The sequence below is a fragment of the Phyllostomus hastatus genome, unplaced genomic scaffold, assembly GCF_019186645.2.
Source record: "Phyllostomus hastatus isolate PE091 unplaced genomic scaffold, TTU_PhHast_1.1 phas_contig_40, whole genome shotgun sequence".
NCBI classification, from domain to species: Eukaryota; Metazoa; Chordata; class Mammalia; order Chiroptera; family Phyllostomidae; genus Phyllostomus; species Phyllostomus hastatus.
In genome coordinates, this window is record NW_025333872.1 from 40,183,888 (window position 1) to 40,199,594 (window position 15,707).

A 15,707-nucleotide genomic window follows, 5' to 3' on the forward strand; every position below is an offset into this window, starting at 1 on the left:
AGGTGGTATCTCATTGTGGTTTTAATTTGCATCTCTCTGATAGCTAGCCATACTGAACATCTTTTCATTTGTCTATGGATCCTCTGTATGTCCTCCTTGGAGAAATGTCTGTTCAAGTCCTTTTCCTGTTTTTTAATTGGGTGGCTTGTCTTCTTACAGTGGAGTCATGTGAGTTCTTTATATATGTTGGAGATCAAACCCTTGTTTTATCCACCTTGAATTTATTTTTGTGTATTGTGTAAGTTTGTTTCAAGTTTCATTTTTTTTGCATGTAGCTGTCCAGATCTCCCAACACCATTTGTTGAAAAGGCTATTTTTACTCCATTTTATGTTGCTGTCCCCTTTGTCAAATATTAATTGACCATAGAGACTTCAGTTTATTTCTGGGCTCTCTATTCTGTTCCATTGGTCCATATGTCTGTTCTTATGCCAGTACCAGGCTGTTGTGATTACAGCGGCCTTGTAATACAGTTTGGTATCAGGTATTGTTACCCTTCCTACTTTGCTCTTCTTTCTCAGAATTGCAGCAGCTATTCGGGGTCATTTATGGTTCCATATAAATTTTTGAAGTGTTTGTTGTATATCTGTGAAATATACCATTGGTACTTTAATAGGTATTGCATTGAATCTATAAGTTGCTTTGGGTAGTATGGACATTTTGATGATGTGAATTCTTCCAATCCATGAACATGGTATATGTTTCCACTTGTTTGTGTCTTCCTTGATTTCTTTCTTCAGTGTTGTGTAGTTTTCTGAGTACAGGTCTTTTACCTCCCAGGTTGGGTTTATTCCTAGGTATTTTATTTTTCTTTTTGCTATATCAAATGGGATTTTTTTCCTGATTTCTCTTTCTGATGTTTCATTGTTGGTATACAAAAATGCCCTTGATTTCTGAATATTGACTTTGTATCTTGCTGTGTTGCCAAATTCACTTATTAGTTTGAATAGTTTTTTGGTGGAGTCTATAGGATTTCCTATGTACACTATCATGTCATCTGCAAACAATGACAGTTTTGTTTCCTCCTTTCTGATTTGGATGTTTTTTATTTCCTTTTCTTGTCTGATTGCTGTGGCTGTGACTTCCAATACTATGTTGAATAGAAGTGGTGAAAGTGGACAACCTTGTCTTGTTCCTCATCTTAGTGGGAAATATTTTAGTTTTTGCCCATTGAGTATGATGTTGGTGGAAGATCTCATATATGGCCTTTATTATGTTGAGGAATGCTCCCTCTGTTCCTACTTTGCTGAGTGTTTTTATCATCAGTGGGTGCTGTGCCTAATAAAATGTTTTTTCCGCATCTATTGATATGATCGTGTGATTTTTGTCTTTGCTTTTGTTTATGTGATGTATTACGTTTATTGATTTGTGAATATTGTGCCATCCTTGCATCCCTGGGATGAATCCCACTTGGTCATGGTGTATGATCTTTTTAATGTATTGCTGGATGCGGTTTGCCAATATTTTGTTGAAGATTTTAGCATCTATGTTCATCAGCAATACTGACCTGAAGTTTTCTTTCTTTCTTGTGTCTTTATCTGCTTTTGAGATTAGGGTGATACTGGCTTCATAAATGAGTTTGGGAGTCTTCCAACTTCTTGGACTTTTTGGAATAGTCTGTGAAGGATAGGGGTTAGCTATTTCTCAAATGCTTTGTGGAATTCTCCTATGAAACTGTCTGGTCCAGGGCTTTTGTGTGTAGGGAGTTTTTTGATTACTACTTCAATTTTGTCAGCTGTTAGTGGTCTGTTCAGGCTTTCTGCCACTTTTTCATTCAGTTTTGGAAGATTATATTTTTCTGGAAATTTGTCTATTTTACTTAGGTTTTCTAATTTCTTGGCATATAGTTCTTCATAGTAGTTTCTTACAATCCTTTGTATTTCTGTGGTATCAGTTGTAATCTCTCCCCTTTCATTTCTGATTATGTTTATTTGGGTCCTCTTTTTTTCTTGATGAGTCTGCTTGAAGGCTTGTTGATTTTGTTTATCTTTTCAGAGAACCAGCTCCTGGATTTCTTGATCCTTAGAATTGTGCTTTTAATTTCTATGTCATTTAATTCTGCTCTGATCTTGGTTATTTGCTTCTTTCTACTTGCTCTAGGCTGTCTTTGTTGTTGTTCTTCCAGTTTTTGTAGGTGTAGGGTTAGGTTGTTTATTTGAAATGTTTCTGTGTTTTTAGGTAAGCCTGTATCACTATGAACTTCCCTCTCAGGACTGCCTTCGCTGTGTCCCAGAAGTTTTGGGTTGTTTTGAGTTCATTTTCATTTGTTTCCAGAAACTTTTTAATTTCTTCCTTCATCTCATTCTTGACCCATTCATTGTTTAATAGTATGCTATTCAATCTCCATGAGTGTGAGTGTTTTTGAATTTTTTCCTTGAGGTTGTTTTCTAGTTTCAGTCCCTTGTGGTCAGAGAAAATGCTTGATATGATTTCAGTGTTTGTGAATTTGTTGAGGCTTGTTTTGTGTCCTTTCATGTGGCCTATCTTTGAAAATGTTCCAGGTGCATTTGAAAATAATGTGTATTTAGCTTCTTTAGAATGAAAGGTTCTACATATATCAGTTAAGTTCATTTGATCTAGGACATTGTTTAATGCCACAGTATCTTTGTTGATATTTTGTTTGGAAGATCTATCCATTTTTGACAGTGGGGTGTTGAAATCCCCTACTACAATTGTGTTGCTGTCAATACCTTTCTTGAAGTCCTCCAAGATTTTCTCTATGTATTTGGGTGCTCCTATGTTGGGTGCATATATATTTACAAGGTTTTTGTCTTCTTGGTGGATTCTTCCCTTGAGTGTTATGAAGTAACCTTCTGGGTCTCTTTTTATGGCCCTTTTTTTGAAGTCTATTTTGTCTGATATGAGTATTGCTACCCTGGCTTTTTTCCCCCTGTCTGTTTTCTTGGGAAATTTGTTTCCAGCCCTGCACTTTCAGTCAGTGTAGGTCTTTTGTCCTGAGGTGGGTGTCTTGTAGGCAGCATATATGTGGGTCATGTTTTTTTATCCATTCAGCTATTCTATGTCTTTTGATTGGAGCACTTAATTTGTTTACATTTAAGGTTATTATTGATAGGTACTTATTCATCACCCGTTTTTCATATTTGTCTTCCTCTCTCTCTCACTCTTTTCCCTCCTTTTCTTAAAGCAGTCCCTTTAGCATCTCTTGCAGAGTTGACTTGATGGATGTGTATTCTTTTAGACTTCTTTTGTCTGGGAAGCTTCTTATTTGGCTTTCTATCTTGATTGAGAGCCTAGCTGGATAAAGTAGCCTTGGTTGCAGACCTCTGGTTCTCAGTTCTTGGAATATTTCTTGCCATTCTCTTCTGGCTTGGAGCGTTTCCATTGAGAAGTGAGCTGCTAGCCTTATTGGGGCTCCCTTGTATGTTACTTCCTGTTTCTCCCTTGCTGCCTTTAAGATTGTCTCTTTGTCTTTGAATTTTGCCATTTTAATTATGATGTGTCTTGAGGTGGGCCTCTTTGGGTTCCTCTTGATTGGGACTCTCTGTGTTTCCTGGATTTGTGTGACTTTTCCTCTCATCAAATTAGGGAAGTTTTCCATTACTTTCTCAAACAAGTTTTCTATTCCTTGCTCTTCTTCTCCTTTTGGTGTCCCTATTATAAGGATATTGTTATGTTTCATGTTGTCCTGCATTTCCCTTAACCCCTCTTCATTATTTTTGAGCCTCTTTTCCTTTTCTTGCTCTTTCTGGGTGTGTTTTTCTACCTTGGACAAGGTAGAAAGCTCACTGATCTGATCCTCTGCTTCATCTGTCCTGCTTTTGATTCCTCCTATTGTGTTCTTCAATTCATAAATTGTATTCTTCATTTCCTCTTGGCCCTTGTTGATAGTTTCTATTTCCTTTTTCATGTTGATATAGTTTGTAGTGAGTTCATTGTAGTTTCCCTGTAGTTTTTGGTAATTCTCTGTGAGCTCATTGAGCTTCCTGATAAACATTGCCTTGAACTCAATATCTGATTATTGACTTGCCTTTATTTCATTTAGCATTCTTTCTGAGGCTTCTTCCTTTCCTTTCATCTGGGGATTGTTTGTTTGTCTTCCCATTATCTGTGAGACTCTTCTTATTTGTCTCTGCTTCTTAAATTGATCTGCTCTGACTCCCTCAGTTTCTGGTGTGAATTTCCATGGTAGAAGATCTGTGAGATTCAGTGGTGCAGTCTCCTTAATCTCTTAAGCTGCTTATCTTGGGCTGTTGTTTGTGTTGGCTCTCTGTATGTCTTTGGGTTTTGATTGTTGTTGGGTCTTTCTTTGGTGGGTCATTTCCTCCAGCTGGTTAACTGAGGGTCACTCTGTCCACCACATCTTGTATTCTGTTGTGCAGGTGTGCACAGGATGTGTTGAAGCTGATTCTTCTGTGTGTATGAGGTTTTGAGGCTTCTGTCTCGCTCTTGTTCAGTTGTTTGTTGTGGGTAATTTCTCCACCATTTAGTTGTATTTCCAGATCTGTCCTGGATTGAGGTTAGTGTGGCTTCCACTCCGTCCTTCACCTTCTTCCATTGTTATCTGTTGGTGGTTCCTTTGTTGGTGGGTTTCCTCTTCCAGCATATATACTGGTGTTCACAGCTCCCACCTACTCTTTTTTTGAGATCAGTTGGAGGGAGGAGGAAAAATGGTTTAAGACAGTGGGAATACATCCTATGGTATTTAAAGTACCAACCCATAGAAAAGAGATAGGAGATCCTTTAGATATGTATAGTCTTAACTGTGATATTTCACCCAACTAGCCACTTTTTAGAAAGAGTGGGAAAAAGATAAGACTCTTGTTAGGGCCAGGAAAGGATTGTGAGTTGGATCTAGAAAGCAGTGACCTTGTGAGGGGTCAGATTATAAGGTAAAGTGAGAGTAAAGGATAGAAAATAGGTGTAGTGTGCGAGAGAATAGAGTTAATCACCACAGTAATAAAATTCTGAAACAGTGAAGTGAGCTAAGATTCAGGAGGGGTGCTGTGTAGTATTTACAATTGTGTGTAACAGCTATTATTTACAACAGTAATGTAGCAACATTCATATGACAGAATCTATATGATCTGAATAACAAGAATTAGAAGTATAGAACCTAGGGTAGTGTGCCATTGGAACACATGTGAAGTGAAAGATGGAAAATTAAAAATACACTATGAAAGAGAGAATAAGGGAAACCAGTCAATGCAATTTAACAAATCAAGTGAGGAAGACTAAACTGAAAAAAGAGAAATACAAAAATACTAATAAAATAAAAGATGTAAGTATAATGAAAAAATAATAATACAAATATGCAATAACTTGCAAGTTCTCCAGAGTAGCAAAGTGAAATTTGTCTCACTGTCTCAGTTGTTGGGGTCACCCCTCTTTGGATCTAATGCTGGTCTTTTCACAGCTCCAGGTTTTATTGTCTCACTTGTGGGAATTAAAAAAGAAAAGGAAGGAAGAGGGAATAAAAAAAAGGAAAGAAAGGGAGAAAGAATTTTTAAAAATTAAAAAAAAAGAAAAGAAAAGAAAGAAAGTCTTCTTCTGGCTTTATACTGGCCAGGCCAGTTCTGCTGGTCTTCCTGGCTGCAGCAGGCTGAGGAGGTACTGGTTTTGCTTTTTTCCCTTCCTGAGCTGCACTCTTCACAACTGACCAGCCTCCAGCCCCTCATTTTGCTGGTGGTTTCCTTTGCTAAAAATTTTTAGTTTGATATAGTCCCATTTTATTTGTTTATTTTTCTCTTTTGTTTCCTTTGCTTGAGGAGATATATCCAATATTTATACTCTTACAGCACTTAAAGTAAATAGTATATATGCATTCATCTGTATTCTCCCTGTTTTATTGATTTTTTTTTTGAGATTCAGACTGTGTTTTATTCATTTTTATATCCCTGGCATTTGTATAGTATATTATTATATGATTGAATAAAAAAAAGGAATGAATGAAAGGACAAACTTGAGGCAGGGTGCTTATTGATTGAGCGATGATTTTAATAGTCAAGATACGAGTTCAGCAGCAAAGTACTTTTTGGAAAGGAGGAGAGGGAAAACAGATAATTTTTAGGAATTGGTGGGAAATAAAATTAGATAATAAAATTAGAATAAAAGTAGGGTTGGTATGGCTTTTGAAGGATTTTGAAAGCCAGGCAAAGGAATATGTTGTCTTCCTGTAATAGGACATTAGAAAAACACTGCAGAATCTTGAAGAGAAGATTGATTTTGGGAGAGTGGTTCTTGAGATGGGAAGATGATCCCACTTTCTATTTTGTTCTCTCACTTTCTATTTTGTAGCTCTCAGTGCCTAGAATAATGCTTAGCATGTATGGCTTTCAGTAAATGTCTGATGACTAAACAAAAGAGGATGAGGAATGAGGAAAAGTCAATGGAGGAGGCAACTGCCAAGCTCTGTTTTAATAGCGTTGCTTTGAATGGAAATAAGATTGCTGCAAGGAGAAAATGATAAAAATAACTACAGACTACATGTCAATGACTGTTAGCAGAGAAAGTGAAATGAGATGTGGTAACTAAAAGAGGAAGCAAAGACAAGAATCAGTTACGCTGAAAAAAGGAATGTTTAGATTTTTATGATTATTACTCATGTTTAACAGTCCTAGTCTAGACACTAAAGTTTACATTGTCTCCTTGTACTTTTTTATTTTCTCTACTGTAAAATACAGGAATTCTTCTGGAATGTCTTTAGTAATATTATACCATAGGAGAGTTCTAAAATAACAATAACCAAGCAAATTGGTTTTGTATGATTTTCTTAATAGCAGAATGAGTAGTATGTCTAAATGGTCATGGAAACAATTATGTTGAGGCATCTGCATTTGTCTACATGTTCTTTATGGTTAATGGTTTACTATACTTTAAACCTTAGCACTTCTACTAATCTATTCTATAGTTACCACATTTGAATTTAACTATAACCCCCTAAGACTTCTGGTCTTCGTTTACTGCACAGCCCTCTTTTAGTTCACATGTTTACTTTATTACCAAGGGATAAGGTCTCGGTTTCCTTTTGAGGAATTCATTGAGACTATGGTAGCTCTCATGCCTCAGTAGAGATAGAAGTGAGCAGGGTATCAAGGTGAATACTGCAGCTTGATGGTGACCATTAGGAATACCATTACCAGACCTCCAGTCAAAATAGTGGCATAGGTAAACACAACTCGCATCCTTGCAGAACCACATGAAAATTACAATGAAAGTATAGAACAATCATCATTCAGGACCATCAGAAATTGAGCTGAATGGAAGTCCTGCAACTAAGGAACTAAAAAACCAACTATTGGGTTGGCCAAAAAGTTCATTTAGTTTTTTCCATACAATGGCTCTAGTACTGCTTAGTTGTATTTAACTTCATTTGAAACAATTTTGTTAGGTTGTATTGTGACATCTGTCGTATCAGCATACATCTAAAAAAAATCAAAATTGCTAATATTTGTGTAGCCATGTTAACAATGAAGATGGAAGAAAATATACAACATTTTTGGCATATTATGCTTTATTATTTCAAGAAAGGTAAAAACAACTGAAACACACAAAAGGATTTGTGTTGTGTATGGAGAAATGTGTCAAATAAAATCAGTTGTGACTGATCAAATGTGTCAAATTTGCAAAATTTCTATTGACATTTTGGCCAAATAATTCTTTGCTGTGGGGCTGTCTTATGCATTGGAAGATGTTTGGCAGCACCCTTAGTCTCTACACACTAGAAGCCAATAGCAGGAGATAAGCTGACATACTCAAAATATCCAAATCAATAAAGTTATTTGTGAAAATGAAAAATGTGTCTTTTATTTTACGGAAAAAACTAAATGGACTTTTTGGCCAACCCAGTACAGTGTAACTGGTAGGAGGGGCAGAGATGTAGAATGTGCACATTAGGCCACTCTACCAATCTTGAGAGACATTGCATCTCTATTTAATACATAGAAACAAACACAGGGAGGCTGCCAAAATGAGGAGACAAAGAAACATGGCCAGAATGAAAGAACAGAACAAAACTCCACAAGGAGAACTAAACAAAATGGAGATAAGGAAGCTACTAGATGCAGAGTTCAAATACTGGTTGTAGGGATTCTTAGTGAACTTAGGGGAAGAGCAGATGAACTCAGAACTTCAACAGCATAAAAAAGGACATGGAACCATAAAAAGAAGCAGTTAGAAATGAAGAATACACTAACTGAAATGAACAATACACAGGGAATCCACAGTAGAGTGGATGGAGCTGAGAATCAAATAAGCAATTTGGAACATAAGGAAGCAAAATATAACCAATCAGGATAGCAAAAAGAAAAAAGAATAAAAAAAAATGAAGATAGTGTAAGGTGCATTTGGGACAACTTCAAGAGTACCAACATTCACATCATTGGGGTGCTGGAAGGAGAACAGAAAGCAAGAAATTGGACGTCTATTTGAAAAAAATAATGAAAGAAAGCTTACCTAATTTGGCAAAGGAAATAGACATGCAAGTCCAGGAAGCACAGAGTCCCAAACAAGATGAAGTCAAAGAGGCCCACACCAAAATACATCTTAATAAAAACACCAAAAGTTAAAGAGAGGATCTTAAAAACAACAAGAGAAAAGTAGTTAGTTACCTATAAGGGAGCCCCCATAAGACTGTCAGCTAATTTCTCAAAAGAAACTTTGCAGGCTAGAAGGGATTGTTAAGAAATATTCAAAGTGATAAAAGGCAAGGACCTATAACCAAGATTACTCTACCCAGAAAAGCTATCATTTAGAATTGTAGGACAGATAAAGAGCTACCCAGACAAGAAAAAAACTAAAGGAGTTCATCACCACCAAACCAGTATCATATGAAATGTCAAACAGTCTTCTTTAAGAAGAAAAAGAATATAAAAAATATGAACAACAAATGGCAGCAGATACATATCTTTTTCAATAAGTAAATATAAAAAACAAAATAAATAAGCAGAGCAGAAACAGAATCATAGATACAGAGAACATTTTCATGGTTGCCAGATGGGAAGGAGTGGTGAGGTTGGACAAAAAAGGTGAAGGGGTTAAGAAGTAGAAATTGGTAGTTACAGAACAATCATGGGGATGTAAAGTACAGTATAGGGAATAGAGTAGCCAAAGAACATATAGCATGACCCACAGGCATGAACAACAAGGTGGGGATTGTCTGAGGGTGTGGTGTGGGGGAGCTGGGTGGAGGAGGGCAAAGGGGGAAAAATTGAGACAACTGTAATAGCATAATCAATAAAATATCATTTTTTTAAAAAGGAATATCAGCCCTGGCTGGTGTGGCTCAGTGGTTGAGTGCTGGCCTGCGAAACAAAGGGTCGCTGATTTGGTTCCCAGTCAGGGCACATGCCTGGTTGTGGGCCAGGTTCCCAGTGGCAGGGAGTCAGGGGGCACATGGGAGGGAGCCACACATTGATGTTTCTCTTCCTCTCTCTCTCTCTCCCTTCTCTTCTCTATAAATAAATAAGTAAGTAAGTAAGTAAATAAATAACTTTTAAAAAGTAAAAAGGAATATCATTAGGCTCTCAAGTTGCAATTGAAATAGCTGCTTAGCTTGTTATTGGACTAATTACATTGTAGTTCATATGTTTAAGACTGATAATTACATTAACCAGCATTGTATAGAAAGCTAGGCATATATATAAAAAAACATTAAGCCAATATTTTCTCTCCAAGACTTAGGATAATTCAGAATAGGAAAGGAAAATTAGTTCTAACTAAGAATGTAAATATCTACTTGGCTATGTATTGGTCTAGGATAACAAACAGAAAAGCCAGATGTAAAGTTAACGGGAAATAATATTTCTCCCAAGGACATGCTGTAAAGTATTAATAACAGCCCCACTTTTGGCTCTTTATAATCATACACTATTAGGAAACTTACTATTAAAATTATATCATTAAGAATGAAACATCCTATTTTTGCTTGGAGGATTAAATCACTCTGACATAAAAAAGCAGCCTCAATTTCCAACCAGGTGAAAAGTCTTCATTTAAAGGACTCCTAAATACAACAGTCCACCTCTATGATAATTAAAGTTTCCAAGAAACAGGATCCCAAGACCATTCTGCAGTCCAGATCTGATGTTGCTCTCATCACACATAGCCCTGCTTTAAACCTATCAAAACACTACTTCCTTTAAATTTTACTTAAGTCCACTCTTCCTCCAAATTGTATAACTCTATTCCTTTGTTTCCTGAAACACCCTATGCAGTTCCTCTGGTGTGCAATTTCCTTCACTAACATGGGTCAAAAGCTCTCGCTCTATATGACTATAGGTTTTGTCCCTGGTGGTCTTGGGCTAATCACGTTAGCACAAGAGGTATCAAAATCTATCAAGATTCATGTCAACGATGTAGGAAGTCTTTGTGGGTAATGAAAATTTATAAGACAAGTAGGGTTTAGTAGCAAAACATGTTAATTGAATTAGAAATGCCACAAAAATTACCTGGCAGCACTTTACCCAGCATTCTAATTGTGATCAGTATGTGTGTGTGTGTGTTTGTGTGTGTGAGAGAGATACTGTTCTCCATCACTCCACCAGTAGGAACCATATAGTTCCTTGAAGTATAGTGGAGTCCAGGACTCCAGAAAAATCAAGATTGGCCTGGAACCATTTGTTGATAGGAATAATAATTTTTTAAAAAGTTTCAAAAGTCTTGTGCATGCTTAAAGAAAGGAGCAGACTTACAAGGGCCATATTGGGGTCCCTGGAGTGTCAAAAGGAGAATAATTATAGTTAATTAAACTAAGTTGAGACTATAATGACTCCAAAACAGAAAGAGATAAAGTATAAAAAGTATTAGTTGTAAAACAAAAGAATGAATATATGATAGAATATTTTAATTTTTAAAATAAATTTTAAGTACACATAGTCATCTAAGTATATGTATAAGAACATACACAGCAGGGAATTGAGTAATTCCACAGGTGGGAACTGTATCAATTATAGGAAGTAATTGAAAAATAGAGACATTTATTGAAGAAGATACAAGATGCAAGAAAAATTGTACATAGGACAATGATGCCTCCTCAGTCCCCTTCAAAATAGGTACCTTGGGACCTCACACAATTCTCTCATTCTCCATGGACTGTCTTGTCATATTTCCCTGAATCTCATTGACAGTCTGAAATATCTTCCCTTTCAAAGGTGATTTTAGTTTTGGGAAAAGCCAGAAGTTGCAGAGCACCAAATCTGGGCTGTAGGGGGACTGAATCACCTGGGTGATTTGATGTTTTGCAAAAAAACTCTGCATGAGAGGTGATACATGAGTGAGTGTGTTGTCCTGATGAAGCTGCCAATCATTAGTTGCCCATAGCTGTGGCCTTCTGAATCATCCAAAGAGTTCTGTGGAGGAATGTTCAAGCTTAATGTAAAATTTGATGCAGATTTGTTGCTCTATTCCCTCAGTCATTTTAAATGTCTCGGCCACACAGTACATGTGCTCACTCAGTGGCAACTATTACCCCCACTGACTAGTACAGCGAAGTTGCCATGTTCATGTATTTACATTACAGTCCACTCTTCTTTGCTGCCAGGTGACAGTGATGTGCAAACCATTCTCCTTATATTAACAATGGCTGGACTTTTTTTTCCCCCCAGACAGACCTCATATATCTGCATGTATATATAATGATAAGACAATAGTATATAACATTAACCATCCAAACCTCTTAAAGTCATTTTGGAGAAACATCATTCTTCAGAAGTTGTAGCCTGCTGGGCATCTCAGAACGTTGTACTCCTGTTTGTTTGAGGGATGAGGTACCTTTATGGTATTTTAAACCAATTCACATATGTTGAAAGCCATTCATTTTGCCAATAAATTATTTCTAATATTGCTAATGCTCATTAATATCCCCTATTGAAAGTAGAGCTTATAGAAGTTGACGTAAATGCCTGTTGATGCATCTATTGTTTTTGAAGCCCCTTTCTTGTGTGACCATCATGTAGTTAGAATGTCTGTGTAGGTAAATTTAATCAATAATGCTGACAATAGGTCACAGGCATAATACTTCTGAATATGTGATTGATGTGGACTCTGGCCAGCGGATCCGTGTGTTGTGGCTGCGATGAATAAATTCACACAGACTACAGAAGTCCTGTGGAGAAAAAGGGATGGCATGTCCACTCAATAAGTGAGAGAGAGGGCCCCCGCCCCTGCCTAGACAGGCTTTTATTGCTTTTCTGGGCACATTACATCGAGGATGGTCCTCATTTACTATGCACAGTTTCCCTTTCCATGATACCTTTTACAGATAACAAAGGAAAGAATGTTGCTTATGACTTCAAAGAAAAGGATGTTTGCACATCAAGGGGAGAGTGGATAAACTGGTTACACTCCATACTTGGGAGGTTTAGCACAGACTTTAGGAAGTTAAAGATATGCAGTAAACATTTGCTGCCTCAATTCAGGATGAGGGAGTTTTAGCAAAAAGCAAATCTCAAAGCAGCCTAGGTACAATGCAGGCCTGATTCCCTACAGGAGAACCTATCCACTGGCCTGGGTCCTGTGTACTGACTTGCTCCCTGCCAGTTTTCTGAATCAGGGCTGGGCTGCATTCACCACTGCCAAGCAGATAGGTTCCCTATATGTGATATAAATTATGTTAAGTTTAAATAAGAGGTAACAATGGAAAGAAATGAATGAGCTGGAAGTTACAATGTTGTAGAAAGTAGTTTCTGTTATGAGTCATGGGAGTTTCTAGGATAGTTTTTTCTTTTTTTTGAGAACAGTACCTTTAATAATCATATCTGAACTGTGATATACAAAAGTAATCATTTTCAGAATAAATTTTTATGTGGCCAGAGTAATTTCACAGAAAAATTTTCTAGAAGTTTTTAACATAGTTGTTAGATTTGTAGAGTATGCCTAAAACAGTATCAGAACATATGTATGGGGGGGCAGAAACAGTGGGTAAAGGCAGAATTTACAAATAGAAACAAAAAGTTGCCTTTTGAGATCTTTCTCACCTTAAGCCTGAGTGCTTCATGATCCCAAAGAATCCAACTACAACAAATTACCTCATAACTTGGTTTTGCTTTGAAAAACAATATGCAGGTTATATTCTCAAGTTGTATTAAGTTGTTTATACAAACTTAAAGTCATGAGCATGACTTCAGGATCTGCACTTTTTATGTCAAGTGCCTTAACTAAGCAGTTTATGGCCTCTGGTATTTTTCCATACTCTTTCAATGCTTTTCCATGCATTACCAGAGTCTCATAGTCATTAACAGCCTCTCCTGCCTTATCCTTATCCTGAGGAGAATCCACCAACTGTCCACCACACAAAAACCCAGGGTCACCAGGAGAAGTCTCTTGAGCTACAGCACCAGACTTAGGTGTAGTTACCCAGCTGGACTTATTTTCTGAAGACAGGGTTTCTCTGAAAGGTTCCTCTTCTGCACAGTCTGAGGCTTTACCACTGCTTTCCTCAGTTCTTTCCTGCAGATAATCTTCAGCTACCTTTGCTTCACTGCTAGTTTCAAGTCTTTCCTCCATATTCTCCACGTGGTCTAAACCCACATTAATGAGACCTCCTAGAAGCCAGGGATCTTCTAGAGTTTACAGACTTATTCATACTATCAGCTATTTTAGGTGAAAAAAACCTTCCAAGTGGACTGATGTCACTGTTGGGAGTTGAAGCATCAAATTATTTTACAGTAAGAACTGAAAGGGAGATGTGTTGAATGGATTTGTGCTTGAAGTATCTTTAAAAGTATGATGTTCATTTTCACCATTTGAAACAATCCTTCCAGTTTTACTTCTGACCTTTATATTGACTACTTCTGACTCATCATCTTCCTCAGAAAGATCCATACTGAGCCCTGCTTTGCTATGTACAAACTCTGAGAGCTACACAAGCTATTTTCTTTCCCCACATGTTCTGAAGACTGACTGACAAGATTTTGTCCATTGTCTGAAGAGTCTTCCAAGAGTCAGTCAGAGGTGAGCATGTCTCCATTAACAATTCCTTGATGTGATTTAGGGACACAAATTTCCTGTATATTTCTTCTTGTAAAGGTACAACACATAGCCAAATAATTAAATTACTTTTTCCAGGAAAGGGAAGGCATTTTATAAATGGCATCAACATCTGGATTCTTTTCACAAGGTCTGACCTCTGAGTTACTTGACTTTTTCTTCTGTACCTCCTCTTTAGTCCTGAGAAAATAGGGTTTTATGATTGCCATTAAGTTTTCAGATATTTTAAATCCCCAGGCTTTTCCCCCTGGAGTTGCATCCTTTTCTCTTGCTCTAGTAATAGGATTTTCATACTCCATTTTAAAGGTTTTTAATGTTCCTAACAGGGACCCTTGACAAACAAAATCAAACATGGACCACAGTTCTTGGAGTTCCCCTGAGGATGATGCGGTTACTGGCAGGGATAACATGAGCACATACCATTCATTGACTTAGTAGATGAAGATGTTATTTTATGTGCTTCGTCAAGGATGACATAGTCTTACAAAAACTCTTGGCCATTCGAGGTGGAAAGTTGCTGCCAGTTATTGATTAACATTTGGTATGTAGTGATAATGACACCATTCCTTTGGTGAATCCAACTGAAGTTTCTGCTACGTTCATCCTTACTAGGACCATGAAAGGTTTTGACTCTCATTCCTGGAGTCCACTTGTCAAAATCTTTTAACCATGTGCTAATAAGACTGGTTGGCATGATCAGCAGCACATGATTTATAAGTGAAGCATCAAATACACCAGGAAGGAAAGTGATGATTTGAACAGTCTTCCCCAATCCCATATCATCTGCCAAGATACCACCTTTTCTTCCATCCCTGTATAGGCTGTATAGGACAGTTATGCCTTCCTTCTGGTGTTCAAATAGTTGGCCGTGTAGTTCTGGACAAAGCAGCAGGCCAGAGTTGCACACATTTGTGAATTCATCATCTTCATGATCTGCCAACTCCTCCAAGGCTTCCCGTAGTTTTTGGATTCTGCTCATTAGCTTTTCGTTGGGAAAAATGTCCTTTGCCAAATGGAGAAGTTTAAACGCTTCTTCCAGATCTCCATTCTTACTTGCTACTTTGGCTTCTTTCAATATCTCAGGTAACGAGCAGTCGGCTCCAGCTTAGAGCCTCGGCTTCCACAAACCCCTGGGAAGCCTCCATGACTTTCAGTTTAGGTCCCATGAACCTTCGCCGGAGATTGAATTTCGCTCGTTCCGGCCCTGCTTTACAATAGCTTTGACATGTATGAATCACACAGTCTAACTACAAATCCTTATTTGTTGTCAAATCACCTGGGGAGGACTACAATTCCCAGAAGGCAACACTCTGCTCTCTTAACTCCACTTCCTTAGCCGGCTGGGATTTGTAGTTTACAGAACGAAGCCTCACAATCGAGTTTTACGCACTTGTCCGCAAGGACTCGACTGTAAAGTCCTCTTCTCCATCCACGTCATCTCATTCGGGGCGATAGTTCGTATTTCTGAGCTTTATCTTATCTGTGTACCTGGCTGGCCTGGAAGCTGGAGGACAGTTGGGCAGGGCGCTCTAGGTCCATCGGTTTTCGTCTCTATGGCCATAAGAGGCGGTCCCGGGTGTTCTAAACAGCCTACGAGGAAGCAGTGCGAGTCAGTTCGGCCAGCCGCTGTCAGGGCAACATGGCAACCGCGAGAGGTGAGGCGGAGGGCGGAGCGGGGTTGCTGGGGGAGACCAGCGGAACCGAGAAGCCAGCGCCGGTGGTGGCAAAAGAGCTTTGGCGCTAGTTGGCACTGGTCGGCGGCCCG

At 38.0% G+C, this 15,707-nt stretch overlaps 1 protein-coding gene and 1 pseudogene across 2 annotated transcripts in view; one reads left to right on the top strand and one right to left on the bottom strand.

Moving 5' to 3' along the window:
• Positions 1-13,027: 13,027 nt before the first annotated feature.
• LOC123822185 lies at positions 13,028-15,087 on the bottom strand (annotated as a pseudogene).
• Positions 15,088-15,386: 299 nt separating this feature from the next.
• The window catches only part of SLC35A1 (solute carrier family 35 member A1), a 34,424-nt gene continuing 34,103 nt past the window's right edge, over positions 15,387-15,707 (top strand). Inside the window, exon 1 of one of the 2 annotated variants that reach the window (XM_045844151.1) lies at positions 15,387-15,597. In XM_045844151.1, the coding sequence (XP_045700107.1) occupies positions 15,496-15,597 (102 nt within the window). In that variant the 5' untranslated portion in view covers positions 15,387-15,495. The remainder of the gene's footprint in view (positions 15,598-15,707) is intronic. The other variant, XM_045844152.1, reaches the window with a different exon arrangement.